At 37.9% G+C, this 22,336-nt stretch overlaps 1 protein-coding gene across 20 annotated transcripts in view; it reads left to right on the top strand.

Annotated features, from left to right (window-relative positions):
* The first annotated feature begins 554 nt into the window (after window positions 1–554).
* Window positions 555–22,336, top strand: part of PCM1 (pericentriolar material 1) — a 59,033-nt gene continuing 37,251 nt past the window's right edge. For 3 of the 20 annotated variants that reach the window (XM_088131378.1, XM_088131394.1, XM_025166855.2), the window contains exons 1-12: window positions 571–823; window positions 1,307–1,440; window positions 7,830–7,959; window positions 8,316–8,561; window positions 10,164–10,436; window positions 12,152–12,322; window positions 12,468–12,581; window positions 13,912–14,100; window positions 15,667–15,844; window positions 17,996–18,105; window positions 21,187–21,406; window positions 22,047–22,248. In XM_088131378.1, coding sequence (XP_087987504.1) covers window positions 7,864–7,959; window positions 8,316–8,561; window positions 10,164–10,436; window positions 12,152–12,322; window positions 12,468–12,581; window positions 13,912–14,100; window positions 15,667–15,844; window positions 17,996–18,105; window positions 21,187–21,406; window positions 22,047–22,248 — 1,799 coding nt within the window. In that variant the 5' untranslated portion in view covers window positions 571–823; window positions 1,307–1,440; window positions 7,830–7,863. Of the gene's footprint in view, window positions 824–1,306; window positions 1,441–7,829; window positions 7,960–8,315; window positions 8,562–10,163; window positions 10,437–12,151; window positions 12,323–12,467; window positions 12,582–13,911; window positions 14,101–15,666; window positions 15,845–17,995; window positions 18,106–21,186; window positions 21,407–22,046; window positions 22,253–22,336 lie in introns of those variants that run through there. The other 17 variants (XM_088131360.1, XM_088131333.1, XM_088131313.1 and 14 more) reach the window with 15 other exon arrangements.

Below are 22,336 nucleotides of genomic sequence, written 5' to 3' on the forward strand. Positions count from 1 at the left end.
AAGTGTTTCATATGACTGTGCGTTTTGCAGTTTTTATTACTCTGATGGCTGGGCAGTGTCATTTCGTTTGCTCCATTCCGACTCCAGAGCTGTCCATGGGCCACTTCTAGGTGCTGAGGGCCACAAGAACAGAACTGGCATTGGTGTCAGGACAGACATTTTGTTGGACTAGTTGGGGATGCAGTTTGCTTTTTTAATCACTTCCTCCTGCTTCACCTTCTGCTCCTCCTTCACGACTGCATATTCCCAGATGGACTGATTTTGGATGTAGGTTTAATGCTTTTTCAGAAGACCTGTGTTCAGAAACTCACAGATGCACGCCCCCTCCTTGCATTGCATCAGTTGGCTAAACAACTCCACTCCAAGAGCCTGCCTACTTCACATTAGTGAGAGTAGATGGCGGGAGGAGAAAGAAACAGAATTAAACTACAGGTCCCAGAATTCTTTAAAGGAACCCATGTGTAGAAAACTGCACGGCCTGCATTGTGGGAAACGTAGTTTTTAGCCTGTTTGAGGCAACTCCCGCGCGAATTCATTCGCAGCATCTTCGCCCACGTGACGTCCGCCAGGAACGGAATCGCTCTGAAGGGGGCAGGACATTGGCGCTGCGACCTGGTGACGCAGGATCCGCGGACTGAAGAAGAGAAGCCGGGACGCGCGGCGCGGAAGAGCATCATCGTTTCCCGGGCAGACGTTACTAAGTAACGGTGTGTATCCGTCCGCCCACTTTCCCTTCCCTAAAAAGACCAAGATGGCGCCCGGGACAGCCGTTGGAGGCGGTTTGTGAGAGGACTCCTTCAAGGGGGTCTCTCCGTAGATCACGGTACGAAGAGGCGCGAGGTTACTCAGTTGGGGTGAGGGCCAAGGACACAATGAGTGGGAGGGACAAGAGGTCGGGGACGCGCCATATCTCCCAAGGAATCGGGCGTAGGCGAACCCCGGAGTGGGAAGCAATGGGGGGGGGTCTCTGTGGGCCTCGGGGCGCTCGCGCTCCTCTCAACTCATTCCGTGAAGGGACAGGGAGGGGGCGTGCCCTTCGCCCCGCCTCTTCCCTTGCCGCGCGCTCTTTAGGCAGGCTCCTCCCCTCTACCTTGACGAGCGAGTGGGCGGAGGGGAGGCGGTGGTCCTTGTTGCTAGGGAGATGGCGCATTCGCTTCCCTAGTCGGCAGCCTGGCACCGAGCCCATCTCCCTCGGTCCCTCTCCTTTTCCCCGCGGTTTGGACCTTGCCGCCTGTTTGAGAGAAAAAGCGGGCCCTGTGACTCCGCCCCGTAACCGTCTTTCTACTCGCTGCCCCTCTTCATCCAGCCCTTCAGCGGGAGTAGCATCAGACCTTGGGTGCGGGGAAAGAGGAGGCTGCGGCGGGGGAGCTTTGAAAAGAGAAGTTGAAGCTCTTCGGTTACGGCCGGTTCTCCAGGATCGGGACAGCTGCTCCCGAACAGGTACGATCGTCCCCCCGCCCCCCCAGAACGGCTTGCCTTCTCGGGGGAGAGGGTGGTAGTATAGGATGGGTAAACCATGTAGGATTCCTTACTCTTATTTGTAATGGATTTGGGGGATTCTGATTCTTCGATCTTTCAGTAATAAGTTTATCATGGTCACCTGACCGCCAATAATAGTTAGATACAAATATAAATATAAACATGTCATACATCAAGGCAGTCGCTCAAAAGATACTTAGAATTATATAAGTCCTTTAACAGCAGGTGAGTATTAGCGATGGCTGGAGGGCTGTTATGTTGCTGGAAGATAGTTCATGAAATTCAGTCTTCCTACTGGGGCACTCTCTTAAAATGTAATAGAGGCACAAAAGGATAATATGGAAGGGCATATGCACAGATTCAACTTTACCTTGATTGCAAAGGCAATTTTGGGGGAATAAGAGTTTTTTTGTATCAGGAGTATTGAAGGCAGCACATTAAACTGTGCCATTGTGAAGGTCTAGTTTTTGATAGTTCCTACAGAAAGCAAACTAAAAACTAAGTTTATATCTCTTAGATGCTTCATGTTCTAAATTTATTGCTTTATAACTTTTTGGCATTCTCATAGTCCACTAAAAACTATGACTTCAGGTGAAAAATCTATCTGATTTTTCAGGGCCAGCTGACCTGTTCTGATTCATCAAATTTTTGTTGTTGGTCATATATTAAAATGCAGGGGTCTGCTTCCTTTTCATTTCTATTTTACATAGCACATTAGCCCCTGGTTAATTGAACCATGATTTGCTGAATTAATCCAATTTTCTGTCTGTGCAGAACACAATGAACCATGAACTAAACACATTGGGTGGATTTGTAGAAAATGTAGTTAGCTATTTTGTGGCTTGATATATTTTGCAAATTCAGCCTAAAAGTTTTTATGTTTGCCAGAGCAAGCTGCCATACAATAGGCCATTGCATATACATGAGCTTTTTATTATTATTATTATTTTAACAGAAAAAACCAATGCAATGGCTATAGTTGCCAGAAATGGTAACTCAGTTTCAATTCCCAGTTGTAGTGACCACTTGATTCCTAAAAATAAGAAATGGGATCATGGAACAGTTATTCTGTATGTCAGAGTTTTATGTATTTTTAATCAGAAGTACAGGCCAAGTTGTTCAAATCTAAGGCTGTGTATATTTGCTTTTTACACTGAGAATAAGCCCATTGGAAAATTGTGACATAGCTAAGTTTTTTTTGTACTTAACTATGCACAGTGTACACTTGGCAACTCTTTGTATATAGTAACTCTATAGATGACCTTGTTGCTTTAGCAACAACAGTTAACTCTAATAGTACTGTAGAAATTTAGAAAAGAAGGTTAATAAAAACTAGGGTGTTCTTATTTAAAAATTAATTAAAAAAAACTTAAAATGTAAAAAAATGGCTCTTGTTTTAAGAATCCTGGGCAAGAACTGTAAATTGGGTTGATAGGTAATTATGCACAAAATGTCTAAGCAGGTCAAACTCTCTGACAATTGAACAATGTATTTTTGTATTCTCAGTTTATATAGTTGGTGAGGGGGAATGTCTGTATCATTTATCAAGGAATAACATCAGAGCTTCGTGTTTGTTTCTATTACTGTTATAGGAGATGAATATATGGAAAAGGATTTCTTATGGGAGCATTCATGATAGAGCCAAAATAACTTTGGGGTCACTTACAAACTGATTCTAGGAAATAATTGGATTTGGATGTTCCCCAAATCTGAGTGAATATTGTTCAGCCAGGTCACTTGACATAGTATAATGTTTATATATTTTTTAAATATATATACAGGTTGAGCATAGTGCAAGCATTTTTATATATTCCAGCAACAAAATTAAATGCAATGCTCTCACTTCAGGATCAATACCTAAAACACAGTTGTTTAAAAGAAACCAAAATTAAAAACCTTTCTTCTTTCTTCTGAATCTAGTGGTTAAGGCACCAGGCAAGAAACCAGGAGAGTGAGTTCTAGTCCCGCCTTGGGCATGAAAGCCGGCTGGGTGACTTTGGGCCAGTCGCGCTCTCTCAGCCTAACTCATCCGACAAGGTTGTTGTGGGGAAAATAGGAGGAGGGAGGAGTGTTAGGTATGTTCGCTGCCTTGAGTTATTTAAAAAATAATAAAGGCGGCATAAAAAAAATCTAAAAAAGTGGGTTGAGGGAGACAAAAGATTTGTACTTTTGCAAAGAAATGTGTCTCTGATATTAAGACATATATGGCTATTTTCTGGTAATATGGGCTATTTATCTAGTTCCAAGGCAGGAGAAATGTGGCAACTTTGTGAGATTTGCTGTGTCTGCCTTCAGCAATGCATTAACTTTTTCAATAAACTGATCATTTCCAATCTGAATCTTAGAACAGCATTGGAATCATTGGGTATACCCTTTTTATGTAATAGAAGTGACAAGAAAGGGTGATTTTACATGTTTATAGCAACTTATTCTAATATTTTTTATAATTTGATCTTCCATTGCTGCTTTGTATTTGATAACATAAATTTGCTCTATTGTTATGTTTCTCTGTTACTAAATTTCAGTTAGGTTTGTGGGGCTTATAAGAAAATTTCATGTGAGATACCTGATGTTGATAGACTTTAGTTTTTTATTGTTGTTTAAAAAATATGTGGAATGGCCTACAGTACTTTACACTTCAGTTGTCACTTTTGGATTCTGGCACTGAAGAGAGTTATATACGTATAACTTTGGCTTTAATGCAATTATAAGGCTGTAATATATGTACCTTTATGTTAGAGTAAGTGCTATTACACTTAGGACTTATGAATAGATTGCATTGTACTGTTTCAAAATCATGGTGCTCTGATGTAGCAAATAAACTGAAACATAGAAATTTGGAAGATATTTGCTGTATTACTTTTGAATTTGTAACTGTTCAATTTTGAATGTTCTTTATGCATTTCCATTTAGGACAGGGTTTTTTTTTTTGTTCTGTTTGATAAAAAATGATGGTTCTGTGCACACATTAATGCCAGCTTGTATGCCATCTCTTAATAATCATGGTATAGTAACTAAAAAAGCATTGAAGGAAAACAAAACTTTTATTACAAGAGTTGTTTGAAAATTGCTGCTAGGAAAATGAGTGAAAAGGGATTAGCTTTAAAACCAAATAAAGTACATATGAATACATGCATGAATGGAATGTTATTAGCAAGTCATATAATGTATACAGTAGCATTTAGTAAGATTGATTATATTTTTACAGTGTCATTGGAACAAGGAATGTTTGTGCTGTCTTTGAATAAACCACTTCAGTATCTAATCAGTGTAGATTGCAATCCTACATAATTTACCTAAAAGAAATGTGATTTAACTCAACAGTGTTTACTTCTGAGTAGACATCTCTTAAACTTAAGTTATTAGGCTGCAATCTTAAACATATTTATCTTTGAATAACCTTAAAAAATATTGGAGCATAAAAATAGGATTGTGCTATATCAGTATGCTTTACTATACAGGTGAAACTCGAAAAATTAGAATATCGTGCAAATGTTCATTTATGTCAGTAAGGCAACTCAAAAGGTGAAACCAATATATGAGATAGACCAGTGATTCTCAACCTTTTTGAAGCTGCTGCCCCCCTAAGGAGTGGAAAATTTTTCAACGCCACCCTTTGTGAAAATCCTGTAATTTAGGGTATGGGGGGGGAGTTACTGAATTATAAAAGGCAAAAATTTTAAGTAATTTTTTTCAGTAGACTTACACATCAAATTTGTTCGATTTAACTCGATACTTTTGCCCTGGAAGGTAATTGCATTCCTTTTATTAAAATTAAAATGACTAATGCAAAAAAAATGCTTAAATGCTTTTTTATGTAAATACGTTTATTTCAAAATGCTGTAAAATTAATAATTCACGACCACGATAAAGAACTAATAAGTGCACTTACCTAGCCGACTGGCCAAATAAACAATGAAAGTAAATCGAAACTGAGGGGAAAAAACAGAAATGAAGCAAACGAAAAGCAACTCAAGAAACACGGGTCAAATCAAACATTCATATTGAAAGGACGCTCAACGCACGCACTGCGATTAATCGCGCGGGAAGACAGCTGACGCACGCGCTGCGATTAATCACGCGGGAAAACAGCTGACGCATGCGCTGTGCTGGTTCGGATCGGAGAAGAATCGTAGTGTCGAGTTCTTCAAGGTCATCCTAGCTAGAATACAAATTCGTCTCACCATTCTTAGAAGTGCGTGAGGGCAGCCGTCGCGTAAGTTTGTTTTATTGTTGGTGCAAATGGTGTAAACCGGATAATTGATTTAATAAATTTTTGGGGGAGTTTTAAAATTAAGTTCGAATGCCAAAACATGCTCATCGCCCCTCTACCGCCCAAAACATGCCCACCGCCCCCCTACCGCCCAAAACAAGTTCACCGCCCCTCAGCATCCTCCCACCGCCCCCCGGGGGGCGGTACTGACCCCGTTGAGAACCAATGAGATAGACGCATTACATGCAAAGCGAGATATGCCAAGCCTTACTTTGGTATAATCGTGATGATTATGGCGTACAGCTTATGAAAACCCCAAATTCACAATCTCAGAAAATTAGAATATTACATGACATCAATAACACAAGGATTGGAAATAGAACAATATCGGACCTCTGCAAAGTATAAGCATGCATATGTACTCAGTACTTGGTTTGGGCCCCTTTTGCAGTAATGACTGCCGCAATGCAGCATGGCATGGATGCTATCAGCCTGTGGCACTGCTGAGGTGTTATGGAAGACCAGGATGCTTCAATAGCGGCCTTCAGCTGCGCTGCATTGTTCGGTTTCATGTCCCTCATCTTTCTGTTGGCAATGCCCCATAGATTCTCTATGGGGTTCAGGTCAGGCGAGTTTGCTGGCCAATCAAGCACAGTAATCCCATGGTCATTGAACCAGGTTTTGGTACTTTTGGCAGTGTGGGCAGGTGCCAAATCCTGCTGGAAAATGAAGTCAGCATCCCCATAAAGCTCATCTGTGGAAGGAAGCATGAAGTGCTCCAAAATCTCCTGGTAGACGGCTGCATTGACCCTGGACTTAATGAAGCACAGTGGACCAACATCAGCAGATGACATGACTCCCCAAATCAACACAGACTGGAAACTTCACACTGGACTTGCATCGTGCATTGTGTGCCTCTCCATTCTTCCTCCAGACTCTGGGTCCTTGGTTCCCAAATGAGATGCAAAAGTTGCTCTTATCAGAAAAGAGGACTTTGGACCACTGGGCAACAGACCAGTTCTTTTTTTCTGTAGCCCAGGTAAGACGCTTCTGACGTTTGTTGTTCACGAGCAGCTTGACAAGGGGAATACGACATTTGAAGCCCATGTCCAGGATCCGTCTGTGTGTGGTGGCTCTTGATGCACTAACTCCAGCCTCAGTCCACTCCTTGTGAAAGTCCCCAACACTTTTGAATGGCCTTTTCCTGACAATCCTCTCCAGGCTGCGGTCATCCCTGCTGCTTGTGCACCTTTTTCTTCCACGCTTTTCCCTTCCACATAACCTTCTATTGATGTGCTTTGATACAGCACTTTGGGAACATCCAACTTCGTTTGCAATTACCTTTTGGGGCTTTCCCTCCTTATGGAGGGTGTCAGTGATGGTTTTCTGCACAACTGTCAGGTCAGCAGTCTTTCCCATGCTTGTGATTCCTACTGAACCAGCCTGAGAGACCATTTAAAGGCTCAGGAACCCTTTGCAGGTGTTATGGATTCATTAGCTGATTAGAGTGGGACACTTTGAGCCTAGAATATTGAACCTTTTCACACTATTCTAATTTTTTGAGATTGTGAATTTGGGGTTTTCATAAGCTGTATGCCATAATCATCACAATTATACCGAAGTAAGGCTTGGCATATCTGGCTTTGCATGTAATGCGTCTATCTCATATATTGGTTTCACCTTTTGAGTTGCCTTACTGACATAAATGAACATTTGCACGATATTCTAATTTTTCGAGTTTCACCTGTATGATATCTACTGTATTACATCATTCTTGTATATAAACTGAGCTTAGCTTTGGAAATTCCTTTGAGTTAAATTGTAGAAAAATTGTGTCAGAGGTTTCATTTAGAAATAACATATGCTTTAAAAAAGTCATTAAAAATAAGAACTATAAGGGGCTTTTAAATATATTGTTAAATAGACTTGTGTTAATTGGCATAATGTTTTAATGCATTTTGGTGGGTAGATCTTTAATGTTATAAGTATTGGCCAGTTAAAATATGATAGAAATGATTTCCCGTTATGATTGTGACTGATCCTGTGCAGTATATTCTCATTACATTTGAATTGGTGCAACGTCTGAATTATGTATAAATGAAAAGATAGTGCACTAAAATATATTTCCATCCTGCAGGTATTTATTTTTTCAATAGCTGATCATTGTCATCATGGCTACAGGAGGGAGTCCTTTTGAAGAAGGAATAGATGAACGCGACTTACCAAGCTGGAGCCATGAAAGCCTTGATGATCGATTGAACAATACGGTATTGCTACAGTTTCTTATATTCATATCAAATGGGGATTATGAGTTTAGCTTCTTCTAAACTTCATGAAATGGATTATGAAGTTAATAAAATTACAAAGTGTAATAACTGAAGACTTCTTTAAAATGCTGTTACAATAAAAGCAACATAAAATCTAAGAAATGTTGGAAGTATAAGCTTGAAATCAATTTTACAGAGTTGAGAGACACATAGATTGTAATATATCTACCTTAAACAGGAAGTAAAGTTTAATGAAATCTGGTAGGTTTTTTTTTTCTATGCTGTTCTAAACATCAGTATCTTTAAATAATTTTAAATCTTTTCCCTGTGATTTTGTGCTGTGTGTTTTATTTTAGAGTTGGGGAGGTCAGCCAAAGAGACCAAATAGATCTTCTGAAAAAAACCAAAAAAAAGTTTCTGCTGAAAGTGAAACAAGACTTACCAACGATATTTCTCCAGAAACTACTCCAGGAATTGGACGAAGGAAGTCAAAGACTCCTCACACTTTTCCACATACAAGATACATATCCCAAATGTCTGTCCCAGAGCAGGCAGAACTGGAAAAGCTTAAACAAAGAATAAATTTCAGTGACTTAGACCAGGTTTGTGCTCTATGTTTACTAGACTAAGTGAAATCTATACATAATTGAATATTGAAGAAAAAATGGAGCAAATAATCTTATTCACTGCATAATATAGTTTAATGTTTAGGTGAGTTGAGAAAAGCTGTGAACAGAATTCTGTGCTGAAGAAAGCATAATATGCCCTTAAATCTGAGATGATGTGCTTCAACATGTGTATGTTGTCTATTTTTATGTCTCAAGTTATGTTGATTAGGCATAATTGGAGTTGTGCTATTTGTAAGAAAGCATACAATTTTTTGTTATTACCTGGGTTTCCCTGTGACATCACTATTTCAATAAGGAAATGTAAGAAAAGGAATTTTGTCAGGGGTCACATTAAATATTTTTCCTGGTATTGCTGGCTTTTGTATAGCTGCTCACATTGTGATAAGAAAAGTATGAATTGCCTTCAAGTGACTTGATTGATTCACCATTCTACCTAAGTTAGAAGGCAGAGTATCCACCTATTTTTCTTCCTGGAAGAAGAAAAGAAACAAGCCTTTTTTCTACTTCTAAAATGTAAGGCTATTAAATAAAACTAAAACATAAAGATAACATGTTTCCCTTAAGTCAGTAAACACGTCCATGAAGTTTTCTTGGGAACAATATGGAAATGGTTTGACATTATTGTTTCCCAGGATTTTTTTTTCTTTGAGTTCTCAGCTTAGTCTACATGTCTGGGACTTCCCAGTGATGTCCCAGTACTAAACAGGTACAGTCCTGTTTGGTTTGTTTGGGATCAGCCAAGATCAACTAGATGCCGCTTAACTTTCTTATCTATAAAGTTATTCTTGAATTATACCCACTTCATCCTCTGAAGGTTAGTCTTGGGCATAACCTGTGATTATGGTGTTTCATTTAGGTTTTTTGCTGTTGAAGAATCAAAGAAAGAAATGTAAAAACTAGCAGCTGCCAGAATGTCCTATGTTTTTGTGTTATGTTTCCCCGTCTGTGAATGCTAGCATCTGTCCAAATATATTGCTGTGCATTCTACTTGAGAAGAACAGTTTCAGAGTCTGCTGCCTGTGCTTTGACATCTGTTAAACTCTGAGTAACAATAATATACATTTTTTCAGGTTAAGTTTATTGTCACCATCATAATCTTTTTATTGCTACATATACAAAAAAAAGCCTGTTGATATTTCTGCCTGATACTTAACAACTATGCAAGTACTGTGTAATGTCAGTATGTATTATAAAGTCTCTTCGGTTCTGTATTCCTCCAGAGACTAAATTCTTGCTAGGAGTTTCGTTCCTACAATGCTTCACTATAGGACCAACATTTATTTCAGCACTCAGTTCTGCTTCCTGCCACCCTTTCTTTTGATATTTATGATAGTGGGAGAGAAATAGAACAATTAGAATGAGGCTCTAGAAAGAGATGGGAGGAATAAGGAATGGATTCTGCAGTTTAAACCGAATTGTTATAATACATCAGTATTTCATATTGATTTATAAGTTCAAGTGAAGTAGATAATATTTGCTTATTCAGAGTGTAATCCAGGAACACCCCATAAAGTTACTTAAAAGTAGTACAGAATTATTGGAAATGTGAATAATTTGTTATTGTTTCCACTATAGAGAAGTATTGGAAGTGATTCTCAGGGCAGAGCAACAGCTGCTAACAACAAACGCCAGCTTAATGAAAACAGAAAACCATTCAACTTCCTGTCACTACAGATTAATACTAACAAGGGCAAAGATGCTGCAGTGAGTTCTCAGATGCAAGAAACTGGTGTATCTTCAAAATATAAAGATTTATTTACAGCTGCTTTGAATAAAGATTTGTTGCAGAATTGTCCAATCTCAATTGAAGAAGATGGTAGAGGTGAACCTGCATTGGATAGTAGCCAGGTGCTGTTTGTACTTCATTTATGCTTCATCTTAAAGAGTAATATTTAATTGCTGTGCATTTTTAAAACGAAGACATTTTCTAGAGATTTTTTACTTTGAAAATGAGGTAACTTTGAAGTATATATTGAGAGCTAAAAATATTATGTTTTTGTTATGCAGTACTAATGTGATTTTCTAATACAGTGCTTTTCTTTCACTGATCCAGGGATTTGATTGTAGAGGCTTAAGCACAACCAACCAAGCAAATCCCATTAATAGAAATAAAAGTTATACAGCTGGACTTCTTGGAGTTCTCCAGTGTTTTAAAAAATACATTTAAAAAACTTATATAACCTCATCTTGGAATAAACCCAAGTGTTTTGGTTAATTCATTACTCCTGGAGTTCTCAAACTTTACAATACCACAGCCTCCTAAAATGATAAAGTCACCCATTGAACGAGATGGGCAGCATACAAATTTAATAATAAATAAATAAATAAATAAATAAATAAATAAATGGGTTTGCACAATATTCCCCCTCCCCCAATAAAATGAATGTTTTCATTGAGATTAGGATTAGGCAAGAAATAAATAAACTACATACTTTTAATGTTAATCTTTGTATCAAATAAAACAAAGGTAGAACTTTTGGCATGACTTGTTTCTAGGTATCATTTTAGTTTTCTTGACTTTATACACTCAATGGATAGTGTTTTCTCACAAAGAACACACCGAGGCTGTTTTTCTACAGTAACAAAAACTTGTGAAATCAAAAGATACATATATTTTATTGCACTTTCATAATTTAGCCTTGGTTTTATTAGAACTACCAGCAGATTGATAGACCTTTTCTTCCAGCAAACCTTTCCAATTTTGAATGCCCAGAGATTTAAAATAACAGATAAAGGTACTGACCTTCCCCAATGTAGTGACATATATTCCAAAGACTATGGCTGTACTGCTATATGCCACACCTACAGAGATTCTGGAGCACAGATATTTATTTCTGAGAGAAGACATTGATACTAGTGGCCAATATCTGATAATAGTTTGTCACATGATCCAAAGATATCAGTTGTTATACTCTGCAGAAATGAAAGTTTTGTCCATTACAACTATGTAAAGCCCAATGCATGAAATATCTTACATTTTAAAGCAAATTATAAAATTGTATAGATATTTTTGATCTAGTGATCAATTTTAAAAGATTTCAGCATTTTGTAAAAATAGATACATGAATTAAAAAACTAAGTATCAAAAGTATTGATTTTGACTAAGTATTATAAAGTATCAAAATAATACTTTATAATATAAATAATAATTAAAAGAACAGACATAAGGGGGTAGGTGGAAAATCAGTTTATAAACTTAGTATTGCTCAAAAGTCCAATCTGAACAACCATGCCTGCAGAATATTTTAAAACGTGATCCTCTTGTAAGTGGCTCATAATTCCCTGGAGGTTCTCACCTCCAGTTTAAGAATTTTTGTAAATACTCACATATGTGCAGGCCTATCTGAGTCCACATGTGCCATATATAAATAATCATAAATCCATGTAAAGGATTCCACTGCCTTGCTAACTAGCTTTGTATTTTGATATGATAGGTTGTCCCATATTAATGGACTATAGGGATTGAAATCTATTTGTTTTATGATAGTGCTTTAGATCCAGTACATCAGCGTGATATTAACTCAACCTGATTAACTAATTATTACTCCTTGTGACTTTTTCAGATTGTGAGCAGATTAGTTCAAATTCGTGACTACATTGCAAAAGCTAGTTCCATGAGAGATGACCTTGTTGAGAAAAATGAGAGATCTGCTAAAGTTGAACGTTTATCACATCTCATAGATCATCTGAAAGAACAAGAGAAATCTTACCTGAAATTTTTGCAGAAAATGCTAGTAAGTTTGAAAGACAGTTGAAATTCACTGAAAAAATTCATAAAGGTCAAAAGGGGGATGAGTTTGCTATATAACACTTTCCCCATAAAATTCCTTTCATTATTTCATTTATTAGCTTTTTGTTTATACCACAAAAATATTTCAGGCTAGAGAAAATGAGGAGGATGGTCGGACTATAGATTCAGCTGTGGGATCTGGTTCTGTAGCTGAGAGCACATCACTAAACATAGATGTGCAGTCTGAAGTTTCAGATACAACGGTAAGCTACTTTTTAGTAATTAAGGTGCTACAAATGAAGATGGCTTTTCAGATAATTGATGTTTAGAACTGATTTTTATTTAAGAAAACCTACATTTCATTATTTACTAATGCTAAGTATTATAAAACTTACAATAAAACATTTTATGACTGTATTTTATTACTTAAGAAGGAACTGTCCTACCTCACCCTTTCCAAAAGCAATGTGCTGATAGATTTATTGTTGACTTTGTGGGATAGTGAGAAATTGCTTTGTGTGTACTTGATAGCTGATGGCAGCCAGAAGCAAGCTCTCTGTCAGAAAATTTTTGAGTTGAGCCAGGCTAGTAAAAGCCCAAAGTATTCAGTAAGGAAGTGGATGAGGGTAACAAGCACGCTATTTATTCAGAAGCAGCAGTTCTTTCTTACAAGTGATGAGAATAACTGGGTTGCATTAGAATATTATGCCTTTGAAAAACTTGTCAAAAGGTTCATTTTTGTTTTATGTGGAAGAATTTCTGCAGGAACAAAGTTATTAAGTGTGCAATAGTCTTGAAAGTTTAAAGTGTGACCAGTATTATATAAAAATGCTGTAGACACTTCAGCTTCATACAGTTCAACAGACCACTAATCTATCTTTCATTCTCTTCTATGAAGGATAATGTTCTGCAGCAGATATGAGAACTTTTCTTGTGCATGTGAGATTGCAGTGGTGTGTAACACATTTCAGATTCAAAGCAAAACAAAGCCTCACTGGAAATACTTCAGGGACATTCTGAACTTACCAAAGGTGTTTGAAATGGCCTGTTTTTCAACCTCAGAACTCTTCTGGTAATATCAAAATGCTCCTGATGAGTTTGGAGCAGCCCCTTTTAATGCAAAATAGATATTGTGTGTTTGACACGGGTTGTCTCAAATTGAATTCCTATACCATTAATAATGTTGTAGGCTTACTATTTCATGGTGGATTTCAGGGCTTGACCTATGTCCTGTAGAAATAATTACCTAATTATATACTGGTCACAATCCATAGAAACGTGTGTATGGCATCCATGAGGCCACAGTGTTCTGATTAGAATGATTGCCTCCATGCCTCCAAACTGCTTTCTTTCTCACCTTCTGAAATATAAATGGCAATTGAAATATTTAATGGAAGCTACCTAAAGAAGAGTGAAATTCCTGTATGCATGTACCCTCTGGATCATAGTGATTGATATTTTGCAACAAATAAAATTGCAGTGAATTAAGCACAGACATATTATGTTGACAAATCAGAATAGGCCGTAACTTGAAAAATTATGCTTCACAGAAATATATGCTCACAGTCTGACTTACTAAATTATTTGATAAAGGAGGTATCTTTTAGTCTGAAAACTCGGCCCTGCATTGAGGACAAACTAGGGAATTCAGCTACTCAAGGACAGGTTTCAGACATGGATGTTACAGCAACTCCAAAAGGGAAAAGTGACACAACTGCCCTGAATGGCAGAGAAATCTGGTCTAGTAGGATTAATAGCCAAGAACCTGGATTGCTCTCAAAGGTACTACCAAATATTGCCTTGGGAATCTTTCAGTAAAAGATCATTATCTTTTAAGTCTTCCTTTTTTTTCTCTGAAAGTTTAAAAGCCAGTCAGTAATTGCTTTTGTTTCAAAGATTTCTTAATTCTTTTTGGTAATGTCTGTTAGAATGAATACTTAAATTAACAGGTTTTATATTGTTTCCTAATTATTCTTTATTCCAGGAAAGTACTTCCTGTATATGGAAGGTATTACTCTTCCTTTATAAACCAAAAAAGTTGAGGACTTCCATATGGAAGCTTCTCTGTGATGCAACTAATCTTCAAGTTCATTAATTGCACTGGTGTAATTGACTTCAGTATTTCTTGGACTTTTCCCTCAAAATTCTAAATTATTTATCAGAAAATTACTTAAAATATTTATTGTTTCCTAAAATGGCATTTTTTAATGTGGCTTGGATTCTGACCAGCTTTTTGGAAAATAGAAATGAATAAATTCTAGCAGAGATTCCTGCTTTGTGAACTAGGTGCTCTGTAGCCAGAAATGAGGAAACTGTTTTTATCAATATGGTATCTTCTATACAGTTATTAAAGTTTGAGAAATTATTTGCTGTATAACTTGGATCTATTTCTATATTTTGGTCAGATTAGTCCTATACCTTTGGTTTTTTTAAAGATTTATCTTCTCTTTCCCTCCCCCATCTTTAAAGCTCCCCTCAAGCTTTAAATTAGACATTAAAAATGAAGAGTTGTATGTTGTGCTTATCTTGGATAATTTCAGGAAGGTATTTGAACTGAGTATGAATTCCGTTTTGGCCTTCTGTTAAATGTTTTTTTCCCCCCACATTTTACTCTAACTTGTAGTTTTACATAATCACAGTTTTGCAAGACTGCCTATTCTGAATAGCTTTAATTTTACTGGAAGAGGCACATCTCATTCTCTCCCATTGAAATAATAAGGACTCAGATGTGCTGTTGATTCCACCCCCAATTGATTGGCTCTTAAATGTTGTGCCTTAATTATTCTCAGTCCAAGCCTTTAGAAAAAAATAAATGGTCAGCACAGGTAGTTCCTGGATTAAGAGTGCCCGGTTTAAGGATGTTAAGAACGAAGCCTATTGTAGCAGAATTTAAGATAAATACATAATGATTCGAGTAAATACACAATGGTTTGAGTTCATTACACAATACTACTTATACAGTATTATACAATAATACTGTTCCAGTTTACATACAAATTCGACTTAAGGACAGACCTTGGGAATAGAACTTGTTCTTAAACTGAGAACTACCTCTGTGTCGTTGTGCATATTTAATTGAGAGTTACTCTGCTAAGCATAAATTTTTGCTGATTACTTGAAATAATAAACAGTACCAAACTTCTACTTTGTTATTTAAAAAAAACCCTGATATGTCCTTTTAGTACAATATTTTGCTTAATGTAACATACAAAATCTTAGATATTTTTAGATTAAGAGTTAATTCCTTTCTCACAGAAGTATTTTGCAAACTTTAAGTGCAATAAAAAGTGTAAGGAAATTATTTCTGGTGCAGTATAAATGATGATTTTCATAATCACTTTTTTCCAGGCTAGAGATCCTCAGCAAGAGGCCACAGAAGAACTTGCAAATCTAAAGAAGCAACATGACTTGCTGAAAAGGATGCTACAACAGCAGGAACAATTAAAGGCTCTTCACGGGAGGCAAGCTGCCCTGCTTGCCCTTCAGCATAAAGCAGAGCAAGCTATTGCCGTTATGGATGATTCTGGTATGTTGAATATATTTTTTAAAAAATCCCTTTTAAACAGACACAAACCCAATAATACCAAATTTCATGGGCCACATCAGACACTTGACAAATGTGTTCACTGAAAATTTAGATTTCCAGTAATTATTTTTAGCAACGGTGATGAGAAATATACCCCAAGCTTTTTTTAAAAAAGAAGCATGTTGATGCTGTATTCAGCTCCGCTTTCAGTTCAACACTGGAAGCATCTGCATATTATAATGTCAGATGAGCAGTCCAACTAAGAATCAGCGAAACGAATAAACGAAGCAAGAAATACAGTGGGGCAAAAAAGTATTTAGTCAGCCACCAATTGTGCAAGTTCTCCCACTTAAAAAGATGAGAGAGGCCTGTAATTTTCATCATAGGTATACCTCAACTATGAGAGACAAAATGGGGGAAACAATCCAGAAAATCACATTGTCTGATTTTTAAAGAATTTATTTGCAAATCATGGTGGAAAATAAGTATTTGGTCAATATCAAAAGTTCATCTCAATACTTTGTTATATATCCTTTGTTGGCAATGACAGAGGTCAAACGTTTTCTGTAAGTCTTTACAAGGTTTTACACACTGTTGCTGGTATTTTGGCCCATTCCTCCATGCAGATCTCCTCTAGAGCAGTGATGTTTTGGGGCTGTCGCTGGGCAACACGGACTTCCAACTCCCTCCAAAGGTTTTCCATGGGGTTGAGATCTGGAGACTGGCTAGGCCACTCCAGGACCTTGAAATGCTTCTTACGAAGCCACTCCTTAGTTGCCCGGGCGGTGTGTTTGGGATCATTGTCATGCTGAAAGACCCAGCCACGTTTCATCTTCAATGCCCTTGCTGATGGAAGGAGGTGTTCACTCAAAATCTCACAATACATGGCCCCATACATTCTTTCCTTTACACGGATCAGTCGTCCTGGTCCCTTTGCAGAAAAACAGCCCCAAAGCATGATGTTTCCACCCCCATGCTTCACAGTAGGTATGGTGTTCTTTGGATGCAACTCAGCATTCTCTCCTCCAAACACAACGAGTTGAGATAAGACCAAAACGTTCTACTTTGGTTTCATCTGACCATATGACATTCTCCCAATCCTCTTCTGGATCATCCAAATGCTCTCTAGCAAACTTCAGATGGGCCCAGACATGTACTGGCTTAAGCAGGGGGACACGCCTGGCACTGCAGGATTTGAGTCCCTGGCGGCATAGTGTGTTACTGATGGTAGCCTTTGTTACTTTGGTCCCAGCTCTCTGCAGGTCATTCACTAGGTCCCCCCGTGTAGTTCTGGGATTTTTGCTCACCGTTCTTGTGATCATTTTGACCCCACGGGCTGAGATCTTGCGTGGAGCCCCAGATCGAGGGAGATTATCAGTGGTCTTGTATGTCTTCCATTGTCTAATTATTGCTCCCACAGTTGATGTCTTCACACCAAGCTGCTTGCCTATTGCAGATTCAGTCTTCCCAGCCTGGGGCAGGTCTACAATTTTGTTTCTGGTGTCCTTCAACAGCTCTTTGGTCTTGGCCATAGTGGAGTTTGGAGTGTGAATGTTTGAGGTTGTGGACAGGGGTCTTTTATACTGATAACAAGGTCAAACAGGTGCCATTACTACAGGTAACGAGTGGAGGACAGAGGAGCCTCTTAAAGAAGTAGTTACAGGTCTGTGAGAGCCAGACATCTTGCTTGTTTGTAGGTGACCAAATACTTATTTTCCACCATGATTTGCAAATAAATTCTTTAAAAATCAGACAATGTGATTTTCTGGATTTTTTCCCCCCATTTTGTTTCTCATAGTTGAGGTATACCTATGATGAAAATTACAGGCCTCTCTCATCTTTTTAAGTGGGAGAACTTGCACAATTGGTGACTGACTAAATACTTTTTTGCCCCACTGTAAATGGAAAGCAAAAGATAATGAATGTGCTATGCTGCATTATGTATTATGATTCAGGCTTCTAATAATACCAGGAATATGTGTGTTATTAATAACTTAAGGCTGTTCATATTTCCAATGGAAAATAATAATATTTAGATACACTTTGAGATGTCATTATTGATGGTGTGATTTAATTTCTGTTTCTTAATTTTTAATAAACTCGTACTTTGATATGTGGGTAGGACTATTCTTTTTCCCTTCCTCTTTTTAGTTGTAACGGAAACCACAGGTAGCATTTCAGGAGTAAGTCTAACGTCCGAGCTGAATGAAGAATTAAATGATTTAATTCAGCGTTTTCACAATCAGCTTCATGACTCTCAGGTAAACCTTTTTTGAGTGAGTATGCAAATGATCTTAAGACTAGTTTGCCGATCAAAATCAGCAGAAGATGCCTTGACATGTTTGGCCTCACAATAAAATGTAGCACAGAGAACTTTTGTTAAAGGTCCCAGATGCTTTTAGCTTTCCATCCTCCTTCAGTCACCATTGCGTCCATTGATAATGCTCAGGTTTCATTGTTGTGTTTTCTTTTTTCCTTCCTTGTAGGGTAGACATGCTGTATTTAGTCTTAACACAATTAAAATTTTATTTTATCCATTGGTTTCTATAGGCAACTTCCATTTCCATCACTCTCCATTTACACACAAAAATGATGTGCTCAATTAAGACTGTTCAGATCCTTCAAAAGAGGCCCTTTGGAATGCTCAGAAGCACAAATGAATCATTAAAGCAGCTTTGTCTTTACCAACTATGTAGCTGCCTTGGAAGCCACTTCTGACTCTCTCCGTGTGTGTGTATATGCACAGCCACTTCAGTTTGCAAATTGTGGAGATAGGAACATCTTTCAAATAACCCACATGAGCATGGAAAAAGATTCAGCTGCTTTAATGATTCAAAAAGCGATAAGCCCTCCTATGGATTCTGAAGCAACTCTTTCACAGGATTTGCATGCACTCATTTGCATAATCACTTTTTTCTATTCTTTTTATATTTATGTCTTTCCTTATTCCTCTTTGTCCACCAATCACATTCTCCCACAAGATTTCATATTTCTTTTATTTAGTTGCAGTTCTTTTTTTTTTGCCTGTCTTTCTCTTAAATTATTTTAATGATATTTTTTATTTGAAGTCCTGGAGTTGCTGTAAGCTATATGGTATCTTCTCATGCAAAAATGATATTGTTGGCTACATTTGCAACGGTGTGGGAAACTTTAAATGATAATCAAAACAGAGCATGGTAATAGTAATCCTCTTCAGAAATACCTATAGCTGTATTCTGCATAATACTCAAGCTCAAAATTTGGGGGCAAAATAAAAGGAGGATAGAGGTATATTTCAGTTTCACAAAATGAGGTCTCCTTTTTCCTAGCTGTACCCCAACATGGAAGGGGATTTTTGGCTGATCTTAGCTGAAATTTTAAAAATCCAGCTGACTTCAATTGATTAAAAAAAATTTTTGCAGTGAGAGGGAAATAGTCACAATTCTGATTTTCTTCTATCTTAATAGGGACTTGTCAGGACTTCAGGTTCTTTGGAATTTCTGACAGTCCACACTTAAAGAGAGCTTCTGTAAATAGTTTTTGAAAATACTACAATATTGCTGTACAATCTTCCACATACAGTCAGGTCCAGAAATATTGGGACATCGGCACAATTCTAACATCTTTGGCTCTATACACCACCACAATGGATTTGGAATGAGACAAACACAATGTGCCTTAACTGCAGACTGTCAGCTTTAATTTGAGGGTATGTACATCCAACTCAGGTGAACAGTGTAGGAATTACAACAGTTTGCATATGTGCCTCCCACTTGTTAAGGGACCAAAAGTAATGGGACAATTGGCTTCTCAGCTGTTCCATGGCCAGGTGTGTGATATTCCCTCAGTACCCCAATTACAATGTGCGGATAAAAGGCCCAGAGTTCATTTCAAGGGTGCTATTTGCATGTGGAATCTGTTGCTGTCAACTCTCAAGATGAGATCCAAAGAGCTGTCACTATCAGTGAAGCAAGCCATCATTAGGCTGAAGAAACAAAACAAACCCATCAGAGAGATAGCAAGAACATTAGGTGTGGCCAAAACAACTGTTTGGAACATTCTCAAAAAGAAGGAACGCACCGGTGAGCTCAGCAACACCAAAAGACCCGGGAGACAACGGAAAACAACTGTGGTGGATGACCGAAGAATCCTTTCCCTGGTGAAGAAAACACCCTTCACAACAGTTGGCCAGATCAAGAACACTCTCCAGGAGGTAGGTGTATGTGTGTCAAAGTCAACAATCAAAAGAAGACTTCACCAGAGTGAATACAGAGGGTTCACCACAAGATGTAAACCATTGGTGAGCCTCAAAAACAGGAAGGCCAGATTAGAGTTTGCCAAACGACATCTAAAAAAGCCTTCACAGTTCTGGAACAACATCCTATGGACAGATGAGATCAAGATCAACTTGTACCAGAGTGATGGGAAGAGAAGAGTATGGAGAAGGAAAGGAACTGCTCATGATCCTAAGCATACCACCTCATCAGTGAAGCATGGTGGTGGTAGTGTCATGGCATGGGCATGTATAGCTGCCAATGGAACTGGTTCTCTTGTATTTATTGATGATGTGACTGCTGACAAAAGCAGCAGGACGAATTCTGCAGTGTTTCGGGCAATATTATCTGCTCACATTCAGCCAAATGCTGCAGAACTCATTGGACGGCGCTTCACAGTACAGATGGACAATGACCCAAAGCATACTGCACAAGCAACCAAAGAGTTTTTGAAGGGACCGAAGTGGACTGTTATGCAATGGCCAAGTCAATCACCTGACCTGAATCCCATTGAGCATGCATTTCACTTGCTGAAAACAAAACTGAAGGGAAAATGTCCCAAGAACAAGCAGGAACTGAAGACAGTTGCAGTAGAGGCCTGGCAGAGCATCACCAGGGATGAAACCCAGCGTCTGGTGATGTCTATGGGTTCCAGGCTTCAGGCTGTGATTGACTGCAACGGATTTGCAACCAAGTATTAAAAAGGGAAAGTTTGATTTATGATTATTATTCTGTCCCATTACTTTTGGTCCCTTAACAAGTGGGAGGCACATATGCAAACTGTTGTAATTCCTACACCGTTCACCTGAGTTGGATGTACATACCCTCAAATTAAAGCTGACAGTCTGCAGTTAAAGCACATTGTGTTTATTTCATTCCAAATCCATTGTGGTGGTGTATAGAGCCAAAGATGTTAGAATTGTGTCGATGTCCCAATATTTCTGGACCTGACTGTATTTGTTCAAAAGTAAATTATACTGAATTGAGTGAGGCATATTCTCAGGGCAGTGGACATATTAACTGTACTTCAAAACATTTCACTACTGAACATTTCAGTGCTTAGAATAATATATATATGCTTGCTTTTAGATTCAACCTGTGCCAGATAATAGAAGGCAAGCAGAGAGTCTCTCTCTTGCCAGAGAAGTTTCCCAGAGCAGGAATTCTTCTGTGTCTGAGCATCTTTCTGATAAGAAAGCACAACTTTTTAGTAAGATGGTAGCATTGCAGGGTAAAAAGCAAAAGATGGATAAATTGCTAGGAGCACTGCATACACTTCGTGACCAGCATCTTAACAACTCATCATCATGTAAGTAGATGGCAACCTGATGTGTAAATTAGGTTTTTAATTTTTACTTTTTTGGGATATTGTGATTTAATTATTCAGAATTTCTGCTGAAAATGGAAATCATGTCATTTCTGTTGCATTTTGAAACAAAATTGCTAACATTTGTGTGTCAAATGTTTTGTCCCAATCTCTGTAAATTCTGCTTTCTCAGAGATTCTTCCTTAAAGTTATTTTTCCCTCTCATATCATAGGAAAGTAGTAAAGGGATAAATTGCAGCTGCTGTATACATGTTGGGTGGGATTCCTATTCTCAGGCATTATGAAGATGAATATGTGGGTTTCTTCTTTACTCTACCTGTTTCCAAGTTCTCCCAGCCTCTCTACATTTTCTATGAATGACTCTTCTATGAAAGCTATGGGAATATGTGTGAGAAAGGGACCAGTAAATGCTGGGGTTAAGATAGCAATTGCAAGTTGCTGCTTTAAAAAGACTATATGTTTAACAGTACATAAAAGCACCTTTGTTAAATTACCTTTAACTGTTTATAACATATAAACATATGTTTTAGTCTTTGATAAGAAACACAGTGCTTCAAATATTCAACAGATGCATCTTTTTTACATAAAACAGGATTAAACAGAATTGTCTTAAACTTTGCAGTTCTGCCAGCTGCAGGATCTCCTCAGAGGAGTATTGATCAAAGGAGTGCAGTTTCAATCGTTTCTACACCTGTGGGGCCTATAACAGCTGTCAATGAAGAACCAAACAGCTTAGCATCCTCAGCTGCCTATCATCCAGATTCCGTAACCTCACAGAATGACAGCGAAGAAGACAACAACTTAAATCCAACAGAAAAGCTTCAGTAATCCATTATTACATTATGTTGGCTTATTAACTATTGTAGTTTATTAGTTTTAAAAGGCAGTTGGTAACGAGTCTTCCATCATAGA

Source organism: Python bivittatus, unplaced genomic scaffold, assembly GCF_059951505.1.
Source record: "Python bivittatus isolate LINGU-HERP-01145 unplaced genomic scaffold, Pbiv_v1 ctg000070_np1212, whole genome shotgun sequence".
Lineage (NCBI taxonomy): Eukaryota > Metazoa > Chordata > Lepidosauria > Squamata > Pythonidae > Python > Python bivittatus.